At 55.3% G+C, this 21251-nt stretch overlaps 1 protein-coding gene across 7 annotated transcripts in view; it reads left to right on the top strand.

Moving 5' to 3' along the window:
* The window catches only part of LOC140471286 (RNA-binding motif, single-stranded-interacting protein 2-like), a 247305-nt gene that overhangs the window by 200252 nt on the left and 25802 nt on the right, over positions 1 to 21251 (top strand). For all 7 annotated transcript variants that reach the window (XM_072567269.1, XM_072567268.1, XM_072567263.1 and 4 more), the window contains exons 5-7: positions 979 to 1136; positions 20155 to 20234; positions 20455 to 20564. In XM_072567269.1, the coding sequence (XP_072423370.1) occupies positions 979 to 1136; positions 20155 to 20234; positions 20455 to 20564 (348 nt within the window). The remainder of the gene's footprint in view (positions 1 to 978; positions 1137 to 20154; positions 20235 to 20454; positions 20565 to 21251) is intronic.

Raw genomic sequence — 21251 nt, 5'->3', positions numbered from 1 at the left:
AGAGGGCAAGACAAAAAGTTTTGATTTTATCTCTACCTTTTGCCATTTTTCTTGGGGATGTTATTTCATTTAATTTCATTTTGGAGAGTGATGAATGTTTTAATAGGACTGGTGTGCGATTTCCCTTCTTTCCCCACCGCCAATTCCCACATCTGCACGCAAATTGAAGTCAAATGTGGTTGCCATGGCAATGCTGGTAGGTTTTATTTCACTTCAAATGACAGAGGAATAGCACTTGCTGGTTGGGGAAACAATTATAGTTAGTTTTGGAATTAGAAGTGTGGCTCAGCTAATAAGTGTGAATAAGGTTTTAGGAACTCAGTCACACGGACTGGAAATGTCCCAGGTTGGATTTGAGTCGACAATTGACCATTAAGTGATCTTAAATGCAGCGACTCAAAAGTCTAGGAGGCTGGTGAAACGGAGGCCTACCTCTCGCTGGACCAGCAGTCGTCTGTTTGATTTCATCCAAACCTACCAGGAAATCAGAAGCGATTACTCATTGGCTGGCCGCACTATCTCAAGCAGCAAAACCATCTGACAATACGCTGGGCTAGGTTTTTTTGGGGGGAGAGCGGGTCTGCCTAACATTGAGGCCAACCTTGTGAGATACGGAGGGATTAAAACAAAGCCAGCCCAATGTGCACAGTTGGAAAATGATAACCAATGGTTTCTGAGGTTGTTGGTGGTGGGGATGGTCACAGGAAGGCCCATTTCCACAGCAAACTGCTGACTTTGTTCAACATATCTGCCTTGCCAATTGAAAAAGATCACAAGAAGCTCTTCCAAAGCTCATGCAGGAAGGATAGCAATTTGAGTGGAGAAGGCTAATAGCATTCAATGCCTTAATATGAATTTGACTTTTCCCTTCAGTTCAGCAAGTGAGTGTACTTGGCAGGAGAGGGGTACTGGGAAACAAGAAGCCGGTTGACCACAATGGAGCATCTCTTGAATCACATTTTTGTTTCCACTCCACAGCAACAAGAGCAGGACCCAACGAACCTGTACATCTCCAACCTGCCACTAACTATGGATGAGCAGGAGCTCCAAAACATGCTGAAACCTTTTGGTCAGGTGATCTCCACCAGGATACTGCGGGATGCCAATGGTACCAGCCGAGGTGTTGGCTTTGCCAGGTAAAGATGGTTTGAATCAAGGTGTACGAGCATGGGGCCAATGAGCTTTACCCTACTTGCGGGCTTGGTCTTCACTGGCAAGCTGGGTACCGGTTTTAAAAAAAGAGAGTCAGAGAGTCCTACATCACAGAGACAGGCCCTTTGGCCCAAACTGGTCCATGCCAACCAAAATGTCCATCCATGCGAACCCCATTTCCCTGCACTTAGCCCATATCCTTCTCAACCTTTCCTATCTATGTATTTGTCCAAATGTCTTTTAAATGTTATTAATGTACCTGCCTCAACTATATCTGCTGGCAGCTCTCTCCGTATGCGTACCACACTCTGTGCAAAAACGTTGCCCCTCAGGTTCCATTTTATTCTTTCCCCTCTCACCTTAAACTGATGCCCTTTAGTCCTCGATTCCCCAACCCTGGGAAAAAGACAAGCAGTTCCTGAGCTTGGGGCCCAGGCAACTGAGGGCATGGTTGTCAGTGGTGGGGTTGAAGGAAACCAGGGATGCTGGACGAGGTCGGAATTAGAGGTGCACAGAGATTTCTGAAGATCTTGGAGGTTCAAAGTTGGGGTTGGCTTTTTATTCCTCCTTGTCCTCCACCCATCAACCTGTTCACGGATGGTACAACACACCTCTGGAACAGGTAAGATTCAAACCCAGGTCTGCTTGACTTAGATGTAAGGACACTACCACTGCACCTCAGGACAGACTATTCAGCAGGGTAACTGAAAAGGAAAATAAGAGGCTTGGAATCAATTGAGGCCTGCAGGTGCAGCAGGTAGGGAAGAAGGTAAATGGTATGTTGGCTTTCATAGTGAGCGGATTCAAGTAGATTAGATTCCCTACAGTGTGGAAACAGGCCCTTCAGCCCAACCAGTCCACACCAACCCTCCAAAGAGTAACCCACCCAGATCCATTCCCCTACCCTATATTTACCCCTGACTAATGCACCTAATACTGGGCAATTTAGCATGGCCAATTCATCTAGCCTGCACATCTTTTTGGATTGTTGGAAGAAACCAGAGCACCCAGAGGAAACCCACGCAAACACAGGGGGAATGTGCAAACTCCACACAGACAGTTGCCTGAGGCAGGAATTGAACCCAGGTCCCTGGCGCTGTGAGATAGCAGTGCTAACCACTGAGCCACTGTGTCGCCCAAAGTACAGGAGTAGGGATATCTTGCTGCAGTTGTGAAGGGCCTTGGTAAGGAAGGGCCTTGGTAAGACCACCCCTGGAGCATTGTGTGCAGTTTGGGTCTCCTTGCCTGAGGAAGGATGTTCTGGTGATGGAGAGAATGCAACAAAGGTTTACCAGACTGATTCCTGGACTGATTTATGAAGAGAAATTGGATTGGTTAGGACTTTATTCACTGGCATTTAGAAGAATGAGGGGAGATCTCACAAAATTTAACAGGTTTACAAACTTGGTTTGTTTTGACTTCAGTGTCGAAGGATGAAGGGCGACCTGATATGAGTTTACAAAATTATGTGAGGCATGGGTAGAATGGATAATTGGAGTCTTTTTCCGAGGGTAGAAATGTCAATTATTGGAGGACGTAGGTTTAAAAGGGGAAAGTTTAAAGGAAATGTTAGAGGCAAGGTTTTTTACACACAGGGTGGTAAGTACCTGGAATGTGCAGCCAGAGGTGGTGGTGGAGGCAGACACAATATAGCAATGTTTAAGAGAAATCTGGACAGAAATAGGCAGGGAATAGAGGGATATGTATCACATAGAGGCAAAAGGTGCTTAGTTTAGAAAGGCATCATGTGACAGCGCAGACTTGGTGGGCCGAAGGGCCTGTTCCTGTGATGTACTGTTCTTTATTCTTTGGTAAACACAAAGCAAACACAGGAAGGATGTTCCCGATGACCGGGGAGTCCAGAACCAGGGATCACAGTCTCAGGCCAGTTAGGACTGAGATGAGGAGAAATGTCTTCACCCAGAGAGTGGGAGCCTGTGGGATTCCCTGTCACAGAAAGTAGTTGAGGCCAAAGCATTGAATGTTTTCAAGAAGGAATTTGATATTGTTTGGAGAGCGAAAGGAATTGGCGGATATAGGAGAAAGCAGGAATGGGGACTGAACTAGATGATCAGCCAGGATCATATTGAATGGCGGAGCAGGCTTGAAGGGCTGAATGGCCAACTCCTGCTCCTATTTTCTGTGTGTCTATAAAAAAAACCTGCTTTCCTAGTGGAGTAATTGATGATGTACTACCTTCGTGGCTATTAGTGACAAGAAAAAAAATTCAATCCTCGATTAGCTCATTCCACCTCAAAAAAAGGAAGTTGACCCTCAAACTGGACTGGGTGAGGATATGGATTGTACAATGACTCCCCCTTGTGTCGAGATGGAATTATAACACTAATGATCTTTGAAATGTCTGTATTCCAGACCCTGTGCATATCTTTGTAACTGAGCTTTTATTAACAAAAAGTGACAAAGCGCAGGATTGTGGCTCCCCAGATGATGATGTGTGAAACATAGCCTCCTAACATAATGGACATAAAGTCGAGGGTCAATCCCAGGCTATGCTGACTTAGCTGGGGCATTAACATTGGCCAGAACCCTGCAGGTGGTGGGAGGGAGGTACGTGTGTGTGTGTGTGTGTGTGTGTGTGTGTGTGTGTGTGTGTGTGTGTGTGCGCGAGAGAGAGACAGTCTGTGTGTGTGTGCGCACGCGAGAGAGAGACAGTCTGCGCGTGTGTGCGCACGCGAGAGAGACACAGCCTCTGCGCGTGTGTGCGCAAGCGAGAGAGACACAGCCTCTGCGCGTGTGCGCACGCGAGAGAGTGAGAGACCGTCTGCACGCGCGATACAGGGTCTTCATGTGTGCATGCAAGTGTCAGCATGTGTGCATGCAAGAGAGAGTGTGTGCGCGCGCAAGAGAGCGAGAGTCTCTGTCTGTGCGCGCGAGAGAGAGTCTGCGTGTGTGCGCGAGAGTCTGCATGTGTGCACGCGAGAGAGAGAGAGACACAGTCTACGTGTGTGCATGCGAGAGTGAGACCATCTGTGTGTGTGCACGCGAGAGTGAGAGGCAGTCTGCGCGTGTGCACGCGAGAGTGAGAGGCAGTCTGCGCGTGTGCACGCGAGAGTGAGAGGCAGTCTGCGCGTGTGCACGCGAGAGTGAGAGGCAGTCTGCGCGTGTGCACGCGAGAGTGAGAGGCAGTCTGCGCGTGTGCACGCGAGAGTGAGAGGCAGTCTGCGCGTGTGCACGCGAGAGTGAGAGGCAGTCTGCGCGTGTGCACGCGAGAGTGAGAGGCAGTCTGCGCGTGTGCACGCGAGAGTGAGAGGCAGTCTGCGCATGTGCACGCGAGAGTGAGAGGCAGTCTGCGCGTGCACGCGAGAGTGAGTGGCAGTCTGCGTGTGCACTCGAGAGTGAGACAGTCTATGCGTGTGCACGCGAGAGTGAGAGGCGGTCTGCGTGTGTGCACGCGAGTGAGACGGTGTGCGTGTGTGCATGCGAGAGTGAGACGGTGTGCGTGTGTGCACGCGAGAGTGAGACGGTCTGTGTGTGCATGCGTGAGTTTGCATATGTGCACATGAGAGCAAGACAGAGTCTGCGTGTGTGCACACGAGAGCGAGTCTGCGTGTGTGCACGCGAGAGAGACAGTCTGCGTGTGTGCACGCGAGAGTGAGACGGTCTGCGTGTGTGCACGCGTGAGTCTGCATGTGTGCACGTGAGAGCAAGACAGTCTGCATGTGTGCACACGAGAGAGACAGTCTGCGTGTGTGCGCGTGAGAGTGGGACAGTCTGCATGTGTGCGCGTGAGAGCAAGACAGAGTCTGCATGTGTGCACACGAGAGTGAGACAGTCTGCGTGTGTGCACGCGAGAGTGAAACAGTCTGCGTGTGTGCACGCGAGAGTGAAACAGTCTGCGTGTGTGCACGCGAGAGTGAGACAGTCTGCGTGTGTGCACGCAAGAGTGAGACAGTCTGCGTGTGTGCACGTGAGAGAGACAGTCTGCGTGTGTGCACGTGAGAGAGACAGTCTGCGTGTGTGCACGCGAGTGAGACAGTCTGCGTGTGTGCACGCGAGAGAGTGAGAGGCAGTCTGCGTGTGTGCAAGCGAGAGAGTGAGAGGCAGTCTTCGTGTGTGCACGCGGGAGTGTGAGAGGCAGTCTGCGTGTGTGCACGTGAGAGTGTGTGAGTCTGCATGTGTGCACGCGAGAGTGTGTGAGTCTGCGTGTGTGCACGCGAGAGTGTGTCTGCGTGTGTGCACGCGAGAGTGTGAGAGTCTGCGTGTGTGCACGCGAGAGAGTGAGACAGTCTGCGTGTGTGCACGCGAGAGAGTGAGAGGCAGTCTGCGTGTGTGCACGCGAGAGAGTGAGAGGCAGTCTGCGTGTGTGCACGCGAGAGAGTGAGAGGCAGTCTGCGTGTGTGCACGCGAGTGTGTGAGTCTGCGTGTGTGCACACGAGAGTGTGTGAGTCTGCGTGTGTGCACGTGAGAGTGAGTCTGCGTGTGTGCAAGTGAGAGTGAGTCTGCGTGTGTGCACGCGAGAGAGTGAGAGTCTGCATGAGTGCACGGGAGAGTGAGTCTGCATGTGTGCACACAAGAGAGTGAGACAGACTGTGTGTGCACGCGAGAGAGTCTCCGTGTGTGCGCGCGAGAGCGAGACAGTCTGCGTGTGCACACGGGAGTCTGCCTGTGTGCACGCGAGTGATACAGTCTGTGTGTGTGCACGCGAGAGAGTGAGACCGTCTGCGTGTGTGCACACGAGAGTGTGCGTGTGCACGCGAGATCTGCGTGTGTGCACGCGGGATTTTGCATGTGTGCATGCGAGAGTGTGAGTGAGACAGTCTGTGTGTGCGCGCGAGAGAGTGAGTCTGCGTGTGTGCACGCGAGTGTGAGTCCACGTGTGTGAACGCAAGAGAGAGTGAGACAGTCTGTGTGTGTGCGCGCGAGAGTGAGAGACATCTGCGTGTGTTACGCGAGAGTGACAGTCTGCGTGTGTGCACGCGAAAGTGAGGCAGTCTGCGTGTGTGCACGCAAGAGAGTGAATGAGACAGTCTGTGTGTGTGTGCATGCGAGAGTCTCCGTGTGGGCACGGGAGAGAGAGTCTGCGTGTGTGCACGCGTGAGTGAGACAGTCTGCATGTGTGCACGTGAGAGAATCTGTGTGCACGCGAGTGAGTGTGTGTACATGCATGCAAGAGAGTCTTCATATGTGCACGCGTGATGGAGGGTCTTCAAGTGTGCACACGCTAGAGTCTGCGTGTGTGCACACGAGAGAGCGAGACAGAGTGTGTGTACATGCGAGAGTGTCTGCGAATGTGCACGCGAGAGTCTGCATGTGTGCATGCGAGAGAGTGAAACAGTCAGTCTGTGTGTGTGCATGCGACAGAGTGTGAGTCTACGTGTGTGCACGGGAGAGTCTGCATGTGTGCACGGGAGAGTGAGTCTGCGTGTGCAGCACGCGAGAGAGAGAGACCATTTGTGTGCACACGAGAGAGTGTGTGTGCGCACGCGCAATAGTGAGTCATCGTGTGTGCACGCGATAGAGGGTCTTCATGTATGCACTCGCTAGAGTCTGCATGTGTGCACGCAAGACAGAGTCTGCGTGTGCACGCAAGAGAGTGAGTCTGCATGTGTGCACGCGAGAGTGAGTCTGTGTGTGCACGCAAGAGAGCGAGACAGAGTCTGCGTGTGTGCTCACAAGAGAGCGAGAGTGAGTCTGTGTGTGTGCATGCAAGAGAGCGAGACAGAGTCTGCGTGTGTGCTCACAAGAGAGCAAGAGTGAGTCTGTGTATGTGCACGCGAGAGTCTGCATGTCTGCATGCAAGAGAATGAGTGAGTCTGCATGTGTGCACACGAGAGAGAGTCTGCATGTGTGCACGTGAGAGAGACTGCGTGTGTGCATGCGAGTGAGAATCTGTGTACACGCGCGCGAAAGTCTTCGTGTGTGCATGCGGGATGGAGGGTCTTCATGTGTGCACGCGCTAGAGAGTGTGCATGCGAGAGAGCGAGACAGAGTCTGCATGTGCATGCGAGAGTGTGAGACAGCCTGTGTGTGCACGCGAGCGAGCGTTAGTGAGTCTGTGTGTGTGCGAGAGAGAGACTGCGTGTGTGCATGGGAGAGTCTGCGTGTGTGCGCGCAAGAGAGAGTCTGTGTGCACGCGGGTGAGAGTCTGTGTGTGCATGCGCGATAGTGAGTCTTCGTGTGTGCACGCGAGAGTGAGACAGTGTGCGCGCGAGAGAGAATCTGCATATGTGCACGCAAGAGAGAGTGAGACAGTCTGCGTGTGCACACGAGAGTGAGACAGTCTGCGTATGTGGAAGCGAGAGAGAGAGAGTCTGCGGGCGCAGGCGACATTGAGTCTGCCTATGCGCACACGACATTGAGTCTGCCTATACGCACGCGAGAGTGAGTCTGCGTGCGCGCACGCGAGAGTGAGTGAGTCTGCGTGTGCGCACATGAGAGTCTGCGAGTGTGCACGCTACAGTACGTGAGTCTGCGTGTGTGCATGCGAGAGAGCGAGAGTCTGCATGTGTGCACGCGAGAGTGAGTGAGTCTGCGTGTGTGCACGCGAGAGTGAGTCTGCGTGGGTGCACGCGAGCTTCTCCGTGTGTGCATGCGATTGAGTCTGCGTTTGTGCACGAGAGTGAGTGAGTCTGCGTGTGTGCACGCGAGAGAGCGAGAGTCTGCGTGTGTGCACGCGAGAGTGAGTGAGTCTGCGTGTGTGCAAGCGAGAGCCTGCGTGTGTGCACGCGAGAGAGCGAGAGTCTGCGTGTGAGAGCGTGGCTCTGCGTGTGTGCACGCGAGAGTGAGTCTGCGTGTGTGCACGCGTGAGAGCGAGAGTCTGCGTGTGTGCACGCGAGAGTGAGCCTGCGTATGTGCACGCGAGAGTGCGTGAGTCTGCGTGTGTGCACGCGAGAGTGCGTGAGTCTGCGTGTGTGCACGCGAGAGTGAGTCTGCATGTATGCACGCGAGATTCTGTGCGTGTGCACGCGAGAGAGCAAGAGTCTGCGTGTGAGCACGCGAGAGAGCGTGGGTCTGCGTGTGTGCACACGAGAGAGCGTGAGTCTGCGTGTGTGCACGCGAGAGAGCGAGTCTGCGTGTGTGCACGCGTGATTCTCCGTGTGTGCACGCGAGTGAGTGAGCCTGCGTGTGTGTAAGCGAGAGAGCAAGAGTCTGCGTGTGTGCACGCGAGAGTGAGTGAGTCTGTGTGTGTGCACGCGAGAGTGAGTCTGCGTGTGTGCACGCGAGAGCCTGCATGTGTGCATGCGAGAGATCGAGAGTCTGCGTGTGAGAGCGTGGGTCTGCGTGTGTGCACACGAGATTCTGCGTATGCACGTGAGAGCGAGAGTCTGCGTGTGTGCACGCGAGAGAGTGAGAGCCTGCGTGTGTGCACGCGAGAGCGAGCCTGCGTGTGTGCACGCGAGAGTGAGTGAGCCTGCGTGTGTGCATGCGAGAGTGAGTGAGTCTGCGTGTGTGCACGTGAGAGTCTGCGTGTGCATGCGAAAGAGAGACTGCGTCTGTGCACGCGAGAGTCTGCATGTGTGCATGCGAGAGAGTGAGTGAGGCAGTCTGTGTGTGTGCACACGAGAGAGAGTCTGCATGTGCACGCGAGTGAGAGTCTGCGTGTGTGCATGCGCGAGAGAGTCTGCGTGTGTGCATGCAAGAGTGAGTGAGACAGTCTGCGTGTGCACGCGAGAGAAACAGTCTGCGTGTGTGTACGCGAGAGAGAGAGACAGTCTGCATGTGTGCATGCGAGAGTGCGTGTGCATGCGCGATAGAATGATAGAGACAGTCTGCGTGTGTACACGCGAGAGAGAGAGAATCTCTGTGTGCGAGTGAGAGAGAGTCTGCATCTGTGCACGTGAGAGAGTGAGAGACAGTCTGCGTTTGCGCACGCGAGGGTGTGAGAGTCTGCGTGTGCGCACGCAAGAGTGAGTCTGCGTGTGCGCACGCGAGAGTGAGTCTGCGTGTGCGCACGCGAGAGTGAGTCTGCGTGTGCGCACGCGAGAGAGAGTCTGCGTGTGCGCACGCGAGAGAATCTGTGTTTGTGCACGTGTCTTCGTGTGTGCTCATGCTAGAGTCTGCAGGTGCATGTGAGAGAGAGTGAGACAGTCTGCATGTGCACACGAGTGAGTCTGCATGTGCACGCAAGAGTCTGCGTGTGCATGTGAGAGAGCGAGTGAGTCTGTGTGTGTGCACGCAAGAGAGCGAGAGTCTGCATGTGTGCACACGAGTGTGTGTGTGTGTGCACGCTAGAGAGACAAGTCTGTGTGTGCATGTGAGAGAGTATCCGTGTGCACGCGAGCGAGAGAGTCTGCGTGTGTGCTCACGAGAGAGTGAGTGAGACAGTCTGTGTGTGCATGCGAGAGAGTATCCCCGTGTGCACGCACGAGAGAGTGTGCGTGTGTGCACGCGAGAGTGAGACAGTCTGCGTGTGTGCACGCGAGAGTGAGACAGTGCGTGTGTGCACGCGAGAGAGTGAGACAGTCTGCGTGTGTGCACGCGAGAGAGTGAGACAGTCTGCGTGTGTGCACGCGAGTGAGACAGTCTGCGTGTGTGCACGCAAGATTCTGCGTGTGTGCACGCGAGAGAGCGAGAGTCTGCGTGTGTGCACGCGAGAGTGAGCCTGCGTGTATGCACGCGAGAGTGAGTGACTCTGCGTGTGTGCACGCGAGAGTGAGTGAGTGTGGGTGTGCACGCGAGTGAGTGAGACAGTCTGTGTGCACGTGAGAGAGTGTGTGTGTGCACGCAAGAGAGCGAGAGTGAGTCTGTGTATGTGCACGCGAGAGTCTGCATGTCTGCATGCAAGAGAATGAGTGAGTCTGCGTGTGTGCACGTGAGAGACTGCGTGTGTGCATGCAGGATGGAGGGTCTTCATGTGTGCACGCGCTAGAGAGTGTGCATGCAGGATGGAGGGTCTTCATGTGTGCACGCGCTAGAGAGTGTGCATGCGAGAGAGCGAGACAGAGTCTGCATGTGCATGCGAGAGTGTGAGACAGCCTGTGTGTGCACGCGAGCGAGCGTTAGTGAGTCTGTGTGTGTGCGAGAGAGAGACTGCGTGTGTGCATGGGAGAGTCTGCGTGTGTGCGCGCAAGAGAGAGTCTGTGTGCACGCGGGTGAGAGTCTGTGTGTGCATGCGCGATAGTGAGTCTTCGTGTGTGCACGCGAGAGTGAGACAGTGTGCGCGCGAGAGAGAATCTGCATGTGTGCACGCAAGAGAGAGTGAGACAGTCTGCGTGTGCACACGAGAGTGAGACAGTCTGCGTATGTGGAAGCGAGAGAGAGAGTCTGCGTGCGCAGGCGACATTGAGTCTGCCTATGCGCACGCGAGAGTGAGTGAGTCTGCGTGTGCGCACGCGAGAGTGAGTGAGTCTGCGAGTGTGCATGCTACAGTGAGTGAGTCTGCGTGTGTGCACGCGAGAGAGCGAGAGTCTGCGTGTGTGCACGCGAGAGTGAGTGAGTCTGCGTGTGTGCACGCGGGAGTGAGTGAGTCTGCGTGTGTGCACGCGAAAGTGAGTGAGTCTGCGTGTGTGCACGCGAGAGAGTGTGAGTCTGCGTGTGTGCACGCGAGAGTGAGTCTGCGTGTGTGCACGCGAGCTTCTCCGTGTGTGCATGCAAGTGAGACTGCGTTTGTGCACGAGAGTGTGAGTCTGCGTGTGTGCACGCGAGAGTGAGTGAGTCTGCGTGTGTGCACGCGAGAGTGAGTCTGCGTGTGTGCAAGCGAGAGCCTGCGTGTGTGCACGTGAGAGAGCGAGAGTCTGCGTGTGTGCACGCGAGAGTGAGTCTGCGTGTGTGCACACGAGATTCTGCGTGTGCACGCGAGAGAGCGAGAGTCTGCGTGTGTGCACGCGAGAGAGCGAGAGTCTGCGTGTGTGCACGCGAGAGTGAGCCTGCGTATGTGCACGCGAGAGTGCGTGAGCCTGCGTATGTGCACGCGAGAGTGCGTGAGTCTGCGTGTGTGCACGCGAGATTCTGTGCGTGTGCACGCGAGAGCAAGAGTCTGCGTGTGAGCACGCGAGAGAGCGTGGGTCTGCGTGTGTGCACGTAAGAGTGAGTCTGCGTGTGTGCACGCGAGAGTGAGTCTGCGTGTGTGCACGTGAGAGAGCGAGAGTCTGCGTGTGTGCACGCGAGAGAGCGTAAGTCTGCGTGTGTGCACGCGAGAGAGCGTGAGTCTGCGTGTGTGCACGCGTGATTCTCCGTGTGTGCACGCGACTGAGTGAGCCTGCGTGTTTGCACGCGAGAGTGAGAGTCTCCGTGTGTGCACGCGAGTGAGTCTGCGTGTGTGCACGCAAGAGAGCGAGAGTCTGCGTGTGTGCACGCGAGAGTGAGACTGCGTGTGTGCACACGAGCTTCTCCGTGTGTGCCCGCGAGTGAGTCTGCGTGTGTGCACGCGAGAGTGAGAGAGTGTGGGTGTGCACGCGAGTGAGTGAGACAGTCTGTGTGCACGTGAGAGAGTGTGTGTGTGCACGCAAGAGAGCGAGAGTGAGTCTGTGTATGTGCACGCGAGAGTCTGCATGTCTGCATGCAAGAGAATGAGTGAGTCTGCGTGTGTGCACGTGAGAGACTGCGTGTGTGCATGCAGGATGGAGGGTCTTCATGTGTGCACGCGCTAGAGAGTGTGCATGCAGGATGGAGGGTCTTCATGTGTGCACGCGCTAGAGAGTGTGCATGCGAGAGAGCGAGACAGAGTCTGCATGTGCATGCGAGAGTGTGAGACAGCCTGTGTGTGCACGCGAGCGAGCGTTAGTGAGTCTGTGTGTGTGCGAGAGAGAGACTGCGTGTGTGCATGGGAGAGTCTGCGTGTGTGCGCGCAAGAGAGAGTCTGTGTGCACGCGGGTGAGAGTCTGTGTGTGCATGCGCGATAGTGAGTCTTCGTGTGTGCACGCGAGAGTGAGACAGTGTGCGCGCGAGAGAGAATCTGCATGTGTGCACGCAAGAGAGAGTGAGACAGTCTGCGTGTGCACACGAGAGTGAGACAGTCTGCGTATGTGGAAGCGAGAGAGAGAGTCTGCGTGCGCAGGCGACATTGAGTCTGCCTATGCGCACGCGAGAGTGAGTGAGTCTGCGTGTGCGCACGCGAGAGTGAGTGAGTCTGCGAGTGTGCATGCTACAGTGAGTGAGTCTGCGTGTGTGCACGCGAGAGAGCGAGAGTCTGCGTGTGTGCACGCGAGAGTGAGTGAGTCTGCGTGTGTGCACGCGGGAGTGAGTGAGTCTGCGTGTGTGCACGCGAAAGTGAGTGAGTCTGCGTGTGTGCACGCGAGAGAGTGTGAGTCTGCGTGTGTGCACGCGAGAGTGAGTCTGCGTGTGTGCACGCGAGCTTCTCCGTGTGTGCATGCAAGTGAGACTGCGTTTGTGCACGAGAGTGTGAGTCTGCGTGTGTGCACGCGAGAGTGAGTGAGTCTGCGTGTGTGCACGCGAGAGTGAGTCTGCGTGTGTGCAAGCGAGAGCCTGCGTGTGTGCACGTGAGAGAGCGAGAGTCTGCGTGTGTGCACGCGAGAGTGAGTCTGCGTGTGTGCACACGAGATTCTGCGTGTGCACGCGAGAGAGCGAGAGTCTGCGTGTGTGCACGCGAGAGAGCGAGAGTCTGCGTGTGTGCACGCGAGAGTGAGCCTGCGTATGTGCACGCGAGAGTGCGTGAGCCTGCGTATGTGCACGCGAGAGTGCGTGAGTCTGCGTGTGTGCACGCGAGATTCTGTGCGTGTGCACGCGAGAGCAAGAGTCTGCGTGTGAGCACGCGAGAGAGCGTGGGTCTGCGTGTGTGCACGTAAGAGTGAGTCTGCGTGTGTGCACGCGAGAGTGAGTCTGCGTGTGTGCACGTGAGAGAGCGAGAGTCTGCGTGTGTGCACGCGAGAGAGCGTAAGTCTGCGTGTGTGCACGCGAGAGAGCGTGAGTCTGCGTGTGTGCACGCGTGATTCTCCGTGTGTGCACGCGACTGAGTGAGCCTGCGTGTTTGCACGCGAGAGTGAGAGTCTCCGTGTGTGCACGCGAGTGAGTCTGCGTGTGTGCACGCAAGAGAGCGAGAGTCTGCGTGTGTGCACGCGAGAGTGAGACTGCGTGTGTGCACACGAGCTTCTCCGTGTGTGCCCGCGAGTGAGTCTGCGTGTGTGCACGCGAGTGTGTGAGCCTGCGTGTGTGCATGCGAGAGTGAGTGAGTCTGCGTGTGTGCACGCGAGAGTCTGCGTGTGTGCACGCGAGAGTGAGTCTGCGTGTGTGCACGCGAGAGAGCGAGGGTCTGCGTGTGTGCACGCAAGAGTGAGTCTGCGTGTGTGCACACGAGATTCTGTGTGTGCACGCGAGAGAGCGAGAGTCTGCGTGTGTGCACACGAGAGTGAGCCTGCGTGTGTGCACGCGAGAGCGTGAGTCTGCATGTGTGCACGTGAGAGTGAGTGAGCCTGCGTGTGTGCACGCGAGAGTGAGTGAGCCTGCGTGTGTGCACGCGAGAGTGAGTGAGTCTGCGTGTGTGCACGTGAGAGTCTGCGTGTGCATGCGAAAGAGAGACTGCGTCTGTGCACGCAAGAGTCTGCATGTGTGCATGCGAGAGAGTGAGTGAGGCAGTCTGTGTGTGTGCACACGAGAGAGAGTCTGCATGTGCACGCGAGAGTGAGTCTGCGTGTGCGCACGTGAGAGAGAGTCTGCATATGTGCATGCGAGAGAGAGTCTGCGTGTGCGCACGCGAGAGAGAGTTTGCGTGTGCGCACGCGCGAGAGAATCTGTGTTTGTGCACGTGAGAGACAGTCTGTGTGTGCACGTGTCTTCGTGTGTGCTCATGTTAGAGTCTGCAGGTGCATGTGAGAGAGAGTGAGACAGTCTGCATGTACGCGAGACTCTGCATGTGCACATGAGTGAGTCTGCATGTGCACGCGAGAGTCTGCGTGTGCATGTGAGAGAGCGAGTGAGTCTGTGTGTGTGCACGCAAGAGAGCGAGAGTCTGCATGTGTGCACACGAGAGTGTGTGTGTGTGTGCACGCTAGAGAGACAGTCTGTGTGTGCATGTGAGAGAGTATCCGTGTGCACGCGAGCGAGAGAGTCTGCGTGTGTGCTCACGAGAGAGTGAGTGAGACAGTCTGTGTGCATGCGAGAGAGTATCCCCGTGTGCACGCACGAGAGAGTCTGCGTGTGTGCACGCGAGAGTGAGACAGTCTGCGTGTGTGCACGCGAGAGTGAGACAGTCTGCGTGTGTGCACGCGAGAGAGTGAGACAGTCTGCGTGTGTGCACGCGAGAGAGTGAGACAGTCTGCGTGTGTGCACGCGAGAGAGTGAGACAGTCTGCGTGTGTGCACGTGAGTGAGACAGTCTGCGTGTGTGCACGCGAGAGTGAGAGTCTGCGTGTGTGCACGCCAGAGAGCATCTGCGTGTGTGTACGTGAGAGAGAGTCTGCGTGTGTGCACGCGAGAGAGAGACAGTCTGCGTGGGTGCACACGCGAGAGAGAGACAGTCTGCGTGGGTGCACACGCGAGAGAGAGACAGTCTGCGTGGGTGCACACGCGAGAGAGAGACAGTCTGCGTGGGTGCACGTGAGAGAGTGTGAGACAGTCTGCATGTACGCGAGACTCTGCATGTGAACGCGAGTGAGTCTGCATGTGCACGCGAGAGTCTGTGTGTGCATGTGAGAGAGCGAGTGAGTCTGTGTGTGCACGCAAGAGAGCGAGAGTCTGCATGTGTGCACACGAGAGTGTGTGTGTGTGTGCACGCTAGAGAGACAGTCTGTGTGTGCATTGAGAGAGTATCCGTGTGCATGTGAGAGAGAGAGTCTGCGTGTGTGCTCACGAGTGAGTGAGACAGTCAGTGCATGCAAGAGTATCCCCATGTGCACGCACGAGAGAGTCTCCGTGTGTGCAATCGAGAGTAAGACAGTCTGCGTGTGTGCACGCGAGTAAGACAGTCTGCGTGTGTGCACGTAAGAGTGAGACAGTCTGCGTGTGTGCACGTAAGAGTGAGACAGTCTGCGTGTGTGCACGTAAGAGTGAGACAGTCTGCGTGTGTGCACATGAGAGTGAGACAGTCTGCGTGTGTGCACGCGAGAGAGTGAGACAGTCTGCTTGTGCACGCCAGAGAGAGTCTGCGGATGTGCAAGCGAGAGACAGTCTGCGTAGGTGCGCGCGCGAGAGAGAGGCAGTCTGCGTGGGTGCGCAAGAGAGAGGCAGTCTGCATGGGTGCGCGCGCGAGAGAGGCAGTCTGCGTGAGTGCGCGCGCGCGAGAGAGAGAGGCAGTCTGCGTGGGTGCGCGCGCGAGAGAGAGAGGCAGTCTGCGTGGGTGCGCGTGCGAGAGAGAGGCAGTCTGCGTGGGTGCGCGTGCGAGAGAGAGGCAGTCTGCGTGGGTGCACGCGCGAGAGAGAGGCAGTCTGCGTGGGTGCGCGCGCGCGCGAGAGAGAGGCAGTCTGCGTGGGTGCGCGCGCGAGAGAGAGAGGCAGTCTGCGTGGGGGCGTGCGCGCGAGAGAGGCAGTCTGCATGGGGGCGCGTGCGAGAGAGAGAGGCAGTCTGCGTGGGTGCGCGCGAGAGATAGGCAGTCTGCGTGGGTGCGCGCATGTGAGAGAGAGGCAATCTGCGTGGGTGCGCGCGAGAGGGGAAGACTGCGTGGGTGCACGCGCGCGAGAGAGAGGCAGTCTGCGTGGGCGCGCGCGCGAGAGCGACAGTCTGCGTGGGTGCACGCAAGATAGTGTGAGACAGTCTGCATGTACGTGAGAGTCTGCGTGTGTGCACGCGAGAGTGAGTCTGCACGTGCATGTGAGAGAGTGAGTGAGTCTATGTGTGTGCACGCGAGAGACAGTCTGTGTGTGTGCATGTGAGAGAGTATCCGTGTGCACGCACGAGAGAGAGTCTGATTGTGTGCTCACGAGAGAGTGAGTGAGACAGTCTGTGCATGCGAGAGAGTATTCGTGTGCACGCGCGAGAGTCTGCGTGGGCGCACACGCGAGAGTGAGACAGTCTGCGTGTGTACGTGAGAGAGAGTCTGCGTGGGCGCGCACGCGAGAGAGCGGCAGTCTGCGTGGGCGCGCGCGCGAGAGAGCGACAGTCTGCGTGGGTGCACATGCTAGAGTCTGCGGGTATGCGCGCGACAGTCTGCGTGGGTGCACGCAAGGTAGTGTGAGACAGTCTGCATGTACGCGAGAGTCTGCGTGTGCATGTGAGAGAGAGTGAGTCTGTGTGTGTGCATGCGCGAGAGAGTCTGCATGTGCTCACGAGACAGTGAGTGAGACAGTCTGTGTGCATGCGAGAGAGAGTCTCCATGTGTGCACGCGAGAGAGTAAGACAGTCTGCATGTGTGCACGCGAGAGAGTAAGACAGTCTGCGTGTGTGCACGCGAGAGTGAGACAGTCTGTGTGTGTGCACGCGAGAGTGAGACAGTCTGTGTGTGTGCACGTGAGAGTGAGACAGTCTGCGTGTGCACGCCAGAGAGCATCTGCGTGTGTACGTGAGAGAGAGTCTGCGTGTGTGCATGTGAGAGAGAGTCTGCGTGGTTGCACACGCGAGAGAGAGACAGTCTGCGTGGGTGCGCGCGCGCGAGAGAGGCAGTCTGCGTGGGTGCGCGCGCGCGAGAGAGGCAGTCTGCGTGGGTGCGCGCACGCGAGAGAGAGGCAGTCTGCGTGGGTGCGCGCACGCGAGAGAGAGGCAGTCTGCGTGTGCGCGCACGCGAGAGAGAGACAGTCTGTGTGGGTGCACACATGAGAGTGTCTGCGTGGGTGTACACAAGAGACAGTCAGTCTGCGTGTGTGCACATGAGGGACAGTGCGCGTGTGCGTGCGAGACCGTCTGCATGTGTGCACCCGTGAGAGTGGTAGAGACAGTCTGCATGTGCACATGTGAGAGAGTTTGCAGGTGTGCACGCGAGCGAGTGTCTGCATGTGTGCATAGGAGAGAGTCTGCGTGTGCACAGGAGAGTCTGCGTGTGTGTATTCGCGAGAGTGAGAGCGACAGTCTGCATGTGTGCACGCGAGAGAGTGAGAGAGTCTGTGCGTGTGTGCACACGAGAGTCTGTGTGTGCATGCGAGAGAGTGTGTGTGCACGTGAGTGAGCGAGAGAGTCTGCATGTGTGCATGCGAGAGTGAGTGAGACCATGTGTGAGTGCATGCGCGAGAGAGACAGTCTGCGTGCGTGCACGCAATAGAGAGACAGTCTGCGTGTGTGCACGCGATAGAGTCTTCTTGTGTGCACGTGAGAGAGTGTATGCGTGTGTGCACGCGAGAGAAAGAGAGACAGTCTGTGTGGGTGCATACGAGAGAGACAGTCTGCGTGTGTGCACTCGAGAGAGAGACAGACAGACAGACTGTGTGTGCGCACGAGGGAGAGCATCTGCATGTGTGCACGCGAGAGAGTCTGCGTGTGCACGCGAGAGAGAGAGTCTGCATGTGTGCACACGAGAGAGACAGTCTGCGTGTGTGCACGCGAGAGAATCTGCGTGTGCACGTGAGAGAGAGAGAGTCTGCATTTGTGCACGCGAGAGTGTCTGCATGCGCGCACGCAAGAGTGTGCGTGTCCGCACGCGAGAGAGTGATAGAGACAGTCTGTATGTGTGCACGTGTGAGAGAGTGCGTGTGTGCACGCGAGAGAGTCTGCATGTGTGCAGGTGAGAATCTACGTGTGTGTGCACGCAAGAGTGAGTCAGTCTGTGTGTGTGCACGCAGGAGTGAGTCAGTCTGCGTGTGTGCACGCGAGAGAGACAGTCTGCGTGTGCACATGTGAGAGTGATTGAGACAGTCTGCGTGTGCGCACGCGATATAGAGTCTGCGTGTGCACGCATGAGAGAGAGTGCGTATGTGCACACACGAGAGAGAGTCGGCGTGTGTGCAGGTGAGAGTCTACATTTGTGCACGCGAGAGTGAGTCAGTCTGTGCACGCAAGAGTGAGTCAGTGCACGCACACAAGAGTGAGTCAGTCTGCGTGTGTGCACGCGAGAGTGTGAGAGAGTCTGCATGTGTGCACACGATAGAGAGTCTGTGTGTGTGTGCACGCGATTGAGTCTCCGTGTGTTCACGCGAGAGAGAGGCAGTCTGCATGTGTGCACGCGAGAGAGAGTCTGCATGTGTGCACGCGCGCACAAGAGAGAGGCACTCTGCGTGTGTGCACGCGCGATAGTGTGTCTTCATGTGTGCACGTGTGAGAGAGTCTGCGTGTGTGCATGTGTGATAGTGTCTTCATGGGTGCACGCGAGAGAGACCGTCTGCGTGTGTGCACGCGATAGAGAGAGAGAGACAGTCTGCATGTGTGCACGCAATAGAGTCCGCATGTGTGCGCGCGATAGAATCTTTGTGTGTGCGCGCGAGAGAGAGTCTGCGTGTGTGTACGCGTGAGAGAGACAGAGTTTGCGTGTGTGTACGCGAGAGAGTGAGAGACACAGTCTGCATGTGTGCGCGCGATAGAGTCTTCATGTGTGCATGGGAGAGAGAGTTTGCGTGTGTGCACGCGAGAGAGAGAGAGACAGTCTGTGTGGGTGCACACGAGAGAGAGAGAGAGGAAGAAAGTCTGCGTGGGTGCACACAAGAGAGAGAGACAAGTGCGTGGGTGCACACGAGAGAGAGAGAGAGAGAGAGAAAGTGCGTGTGTGCACATGAGAGAGAGAGAGAGACAATCTGCGTGTGTGCACAAGAGAGAGAGTCTGCATGTGTGCACGCGAGAGAGTCTGCGTTTGCATGCGAGAGAGAGAGAGAGAGAGACAGTCTGCGTGTGTGCACGAGAGTCTGCGTGTGTGCACGAGAGTCTGCGTGTGTGCACGAGAGTCTGCGTGTGTGCACGAGAGTCTGCGTGTGTGCACGAGAGTCTGCGTGTGTGCACGAGAGTCTGCGTGTGTGCACGCGAGAGAGTCTGTGTGTGCACACGAGAGAGACAGTCTGCATGTGTGCATGTGAGAGAGAGCGACTGTCTGCGTGTGCACACGCGAGAGAGTGATCGAGACAGTCTGCGTGTGTGCATGCGATAGTCTGTGTGTGCACGCGCGAGAGAGAGTCTGCGTGTGTGCAGGTGAGAGTCTACGTGTGTGCACGCAAGAGTGAGTCAGTCTTCATGTGTGCACGCGAGAGTGAGACTGTCTGCGTGTGTGTGTGCGCATGCGAGAGAAAGAGAGCCAGTCTGTGTGGGTGCACACGAGAGAGAGGCTGAAGGGCTGAATGGGCCTCTTTTGTGACATAACATTCAAAGAAGAACATTTAAGTTAATGACAGCAAAATTACTTTCTTTAACCCCACTGATTGGTTCAGCTGGGCCAGTATTCATGAGAGTTTAGAAGAATGAGAGGGAATCTGATTGAAATGTAGAAAATGTGAACAGGGATTAGACAGGCTAGATGGAGGGAGCATTTTCCCCTGGTTGGAGAGTCTTGAACCAGGGGATCACAGTCTCAGGATACAGGGTGGAGGCCAACATCCCAAATATATTCAAGAAAGAGAAAGAAAGTTTTAGATTTTAAAGGCATCAAGGGGTATGGGGAGAAAACAGGAATATGGCATTGACAAAGGGGATCATCCATGATCCTATTGAATAGTGGAGCAGTCTCGAAGGGCTGAATGACCTACTCCTGCTCCTCGTTTCTATGTTTCTTTTGTCAAGTCACGTCATGTAAATGGTGTGCAGTTCTACTGCCTTTTACAGCTAATGTGATCCTTTTTGAAGTGTAATTACTGTTTTATTGTGTGCAACTTGGCAGCCATGTGAAGCACAGCTAGCTCCCACAACCACCAACGGGTTAAGTGGTATGATCACCTATTTCTGGCACACTAATTGCAAGAAAAGTATACCTCGGGAGACAAATCTCCTCACACTTGTCGAAATGGGTGGCGTGGAATCTTCCCTGCCAGGGCAGACTGGGCCTTGTCCTTAATTTGAAAGCCAGCACCTCGGGCAGGCCAGCACTCCCTGAGTGGCACACTGGGAGGTTTTGAGCTGGGTTATGTGTAGTTTGGGCCATGAGCCTGAGACTGTCCAACCTCCCCATTGCATAGACCTTGCAGTTACGTACACAGGATACCTTGGGAGGAAGATTTTTAAGTTGATTTAGTTCCTGTGCCCTGACCTCAGTGAGGTACCGCTTGACTTGGCCTGTTTAACCCTGTGCCATTGGCTCTTCTTCCCACAGGATGGAATCAACAGAAAAATGTGAAGCCATCATTGCTCACTTCAATGGGAAATTCATTAAGATGCAGCAAGGAGTTGCAGGTGAGTACAATGGACTCTGAACCTGCCTCTTGCTTTGTATTCCCTTGAGATAAAGGAAGCTGGGAAATGCTCTCATTTACGATTACAGGGTGGAGTAACACAGCATGGGTTGAGGATTCAGATAACAAAATGGGCATTGGGCATGGGATTGAGAGTTCCTCGACCCAGACTGAGCATCATTCTTCTCTGACATGTTGGTATTTTCTGTCTTTCAATGCAGCTCCCTCAGAACCACTGCTGTGCAAATTTGCAGATGGTGGCCAGAAAAAGCGGCAAAACCAGAACAAGTACTTGCAGAATGGCCGGGCCTGGCCCCGAGACGGAGAGCCGGTAAGAAAGGGCCATATGGCCTACTCCTGCTCCTCATTTTGAGGTCTCTGTGAACTCAGATGCTGCTTTCTCTGTCACGTCAACCTTCGTACATCAGCCATTCCAGAAACCGTGAGAGGCAAGTAGGTGCCATTTCTACAAACAGGCACAGCCCACGACAGTGTCACCATGCCAAACCTTATGTGCACTGTTCCCTTGCCACACTGTCTCCTGTTCTTGCCTCCCATCTCAACCTGCAATAAGCACAAGCTCATCCAACCCCAAGGCAATCTATCAATGGGATCTGTCCATAAAAATGACCCTGAGATTCCAGTTGCCTGCCACTTCAACACACCACCGTGTTCCCAGGCCAACATTTCTGTTGCAGGTCTGCTGCTGCATTCCAGTGAGCCTCAGTGCAAGGACAGCATCACATTTTCCACTTGGGCACCTGCAGCCTCCAGGACTCAACAGAGTTCATTAACTTTAGAGCCTGATTCCATCCTTCAATGTTTTTCTACTGACCCCTCACATCCAGTCCTGTTACGACATGGTTGCTTTTAGTACATTTACTCATTCTGTCCTATTCTCAGCTCTCATTATCACTTGACTGCAAGCCAACTGACTCCCACAGTTACCTTGACTCTCTATCTTGAGAGTTGAACCACTCTCTCCTCATAGGTCAGTCCTGCCATCCCCAGTACCAAC

Source organism: Chiloscyllium punctatum, chromosome X (genome assembly GCF_047496795.1).
Source record: "Chiloscyllium punctatum isolate Juve2018m chromosome X, sChiPun1.3, whole genome shotgun sequence".
NCBI lineage: Eukaryota > Metazoa > Chordata > Chondrichthyes > Orectolobiformes > Hemiscylliidae > Chiloscyllium > Chiloscyllium punctatum.
This window is presented reverse-complemented; position numbering and strand designations above follow the sequence as displayed.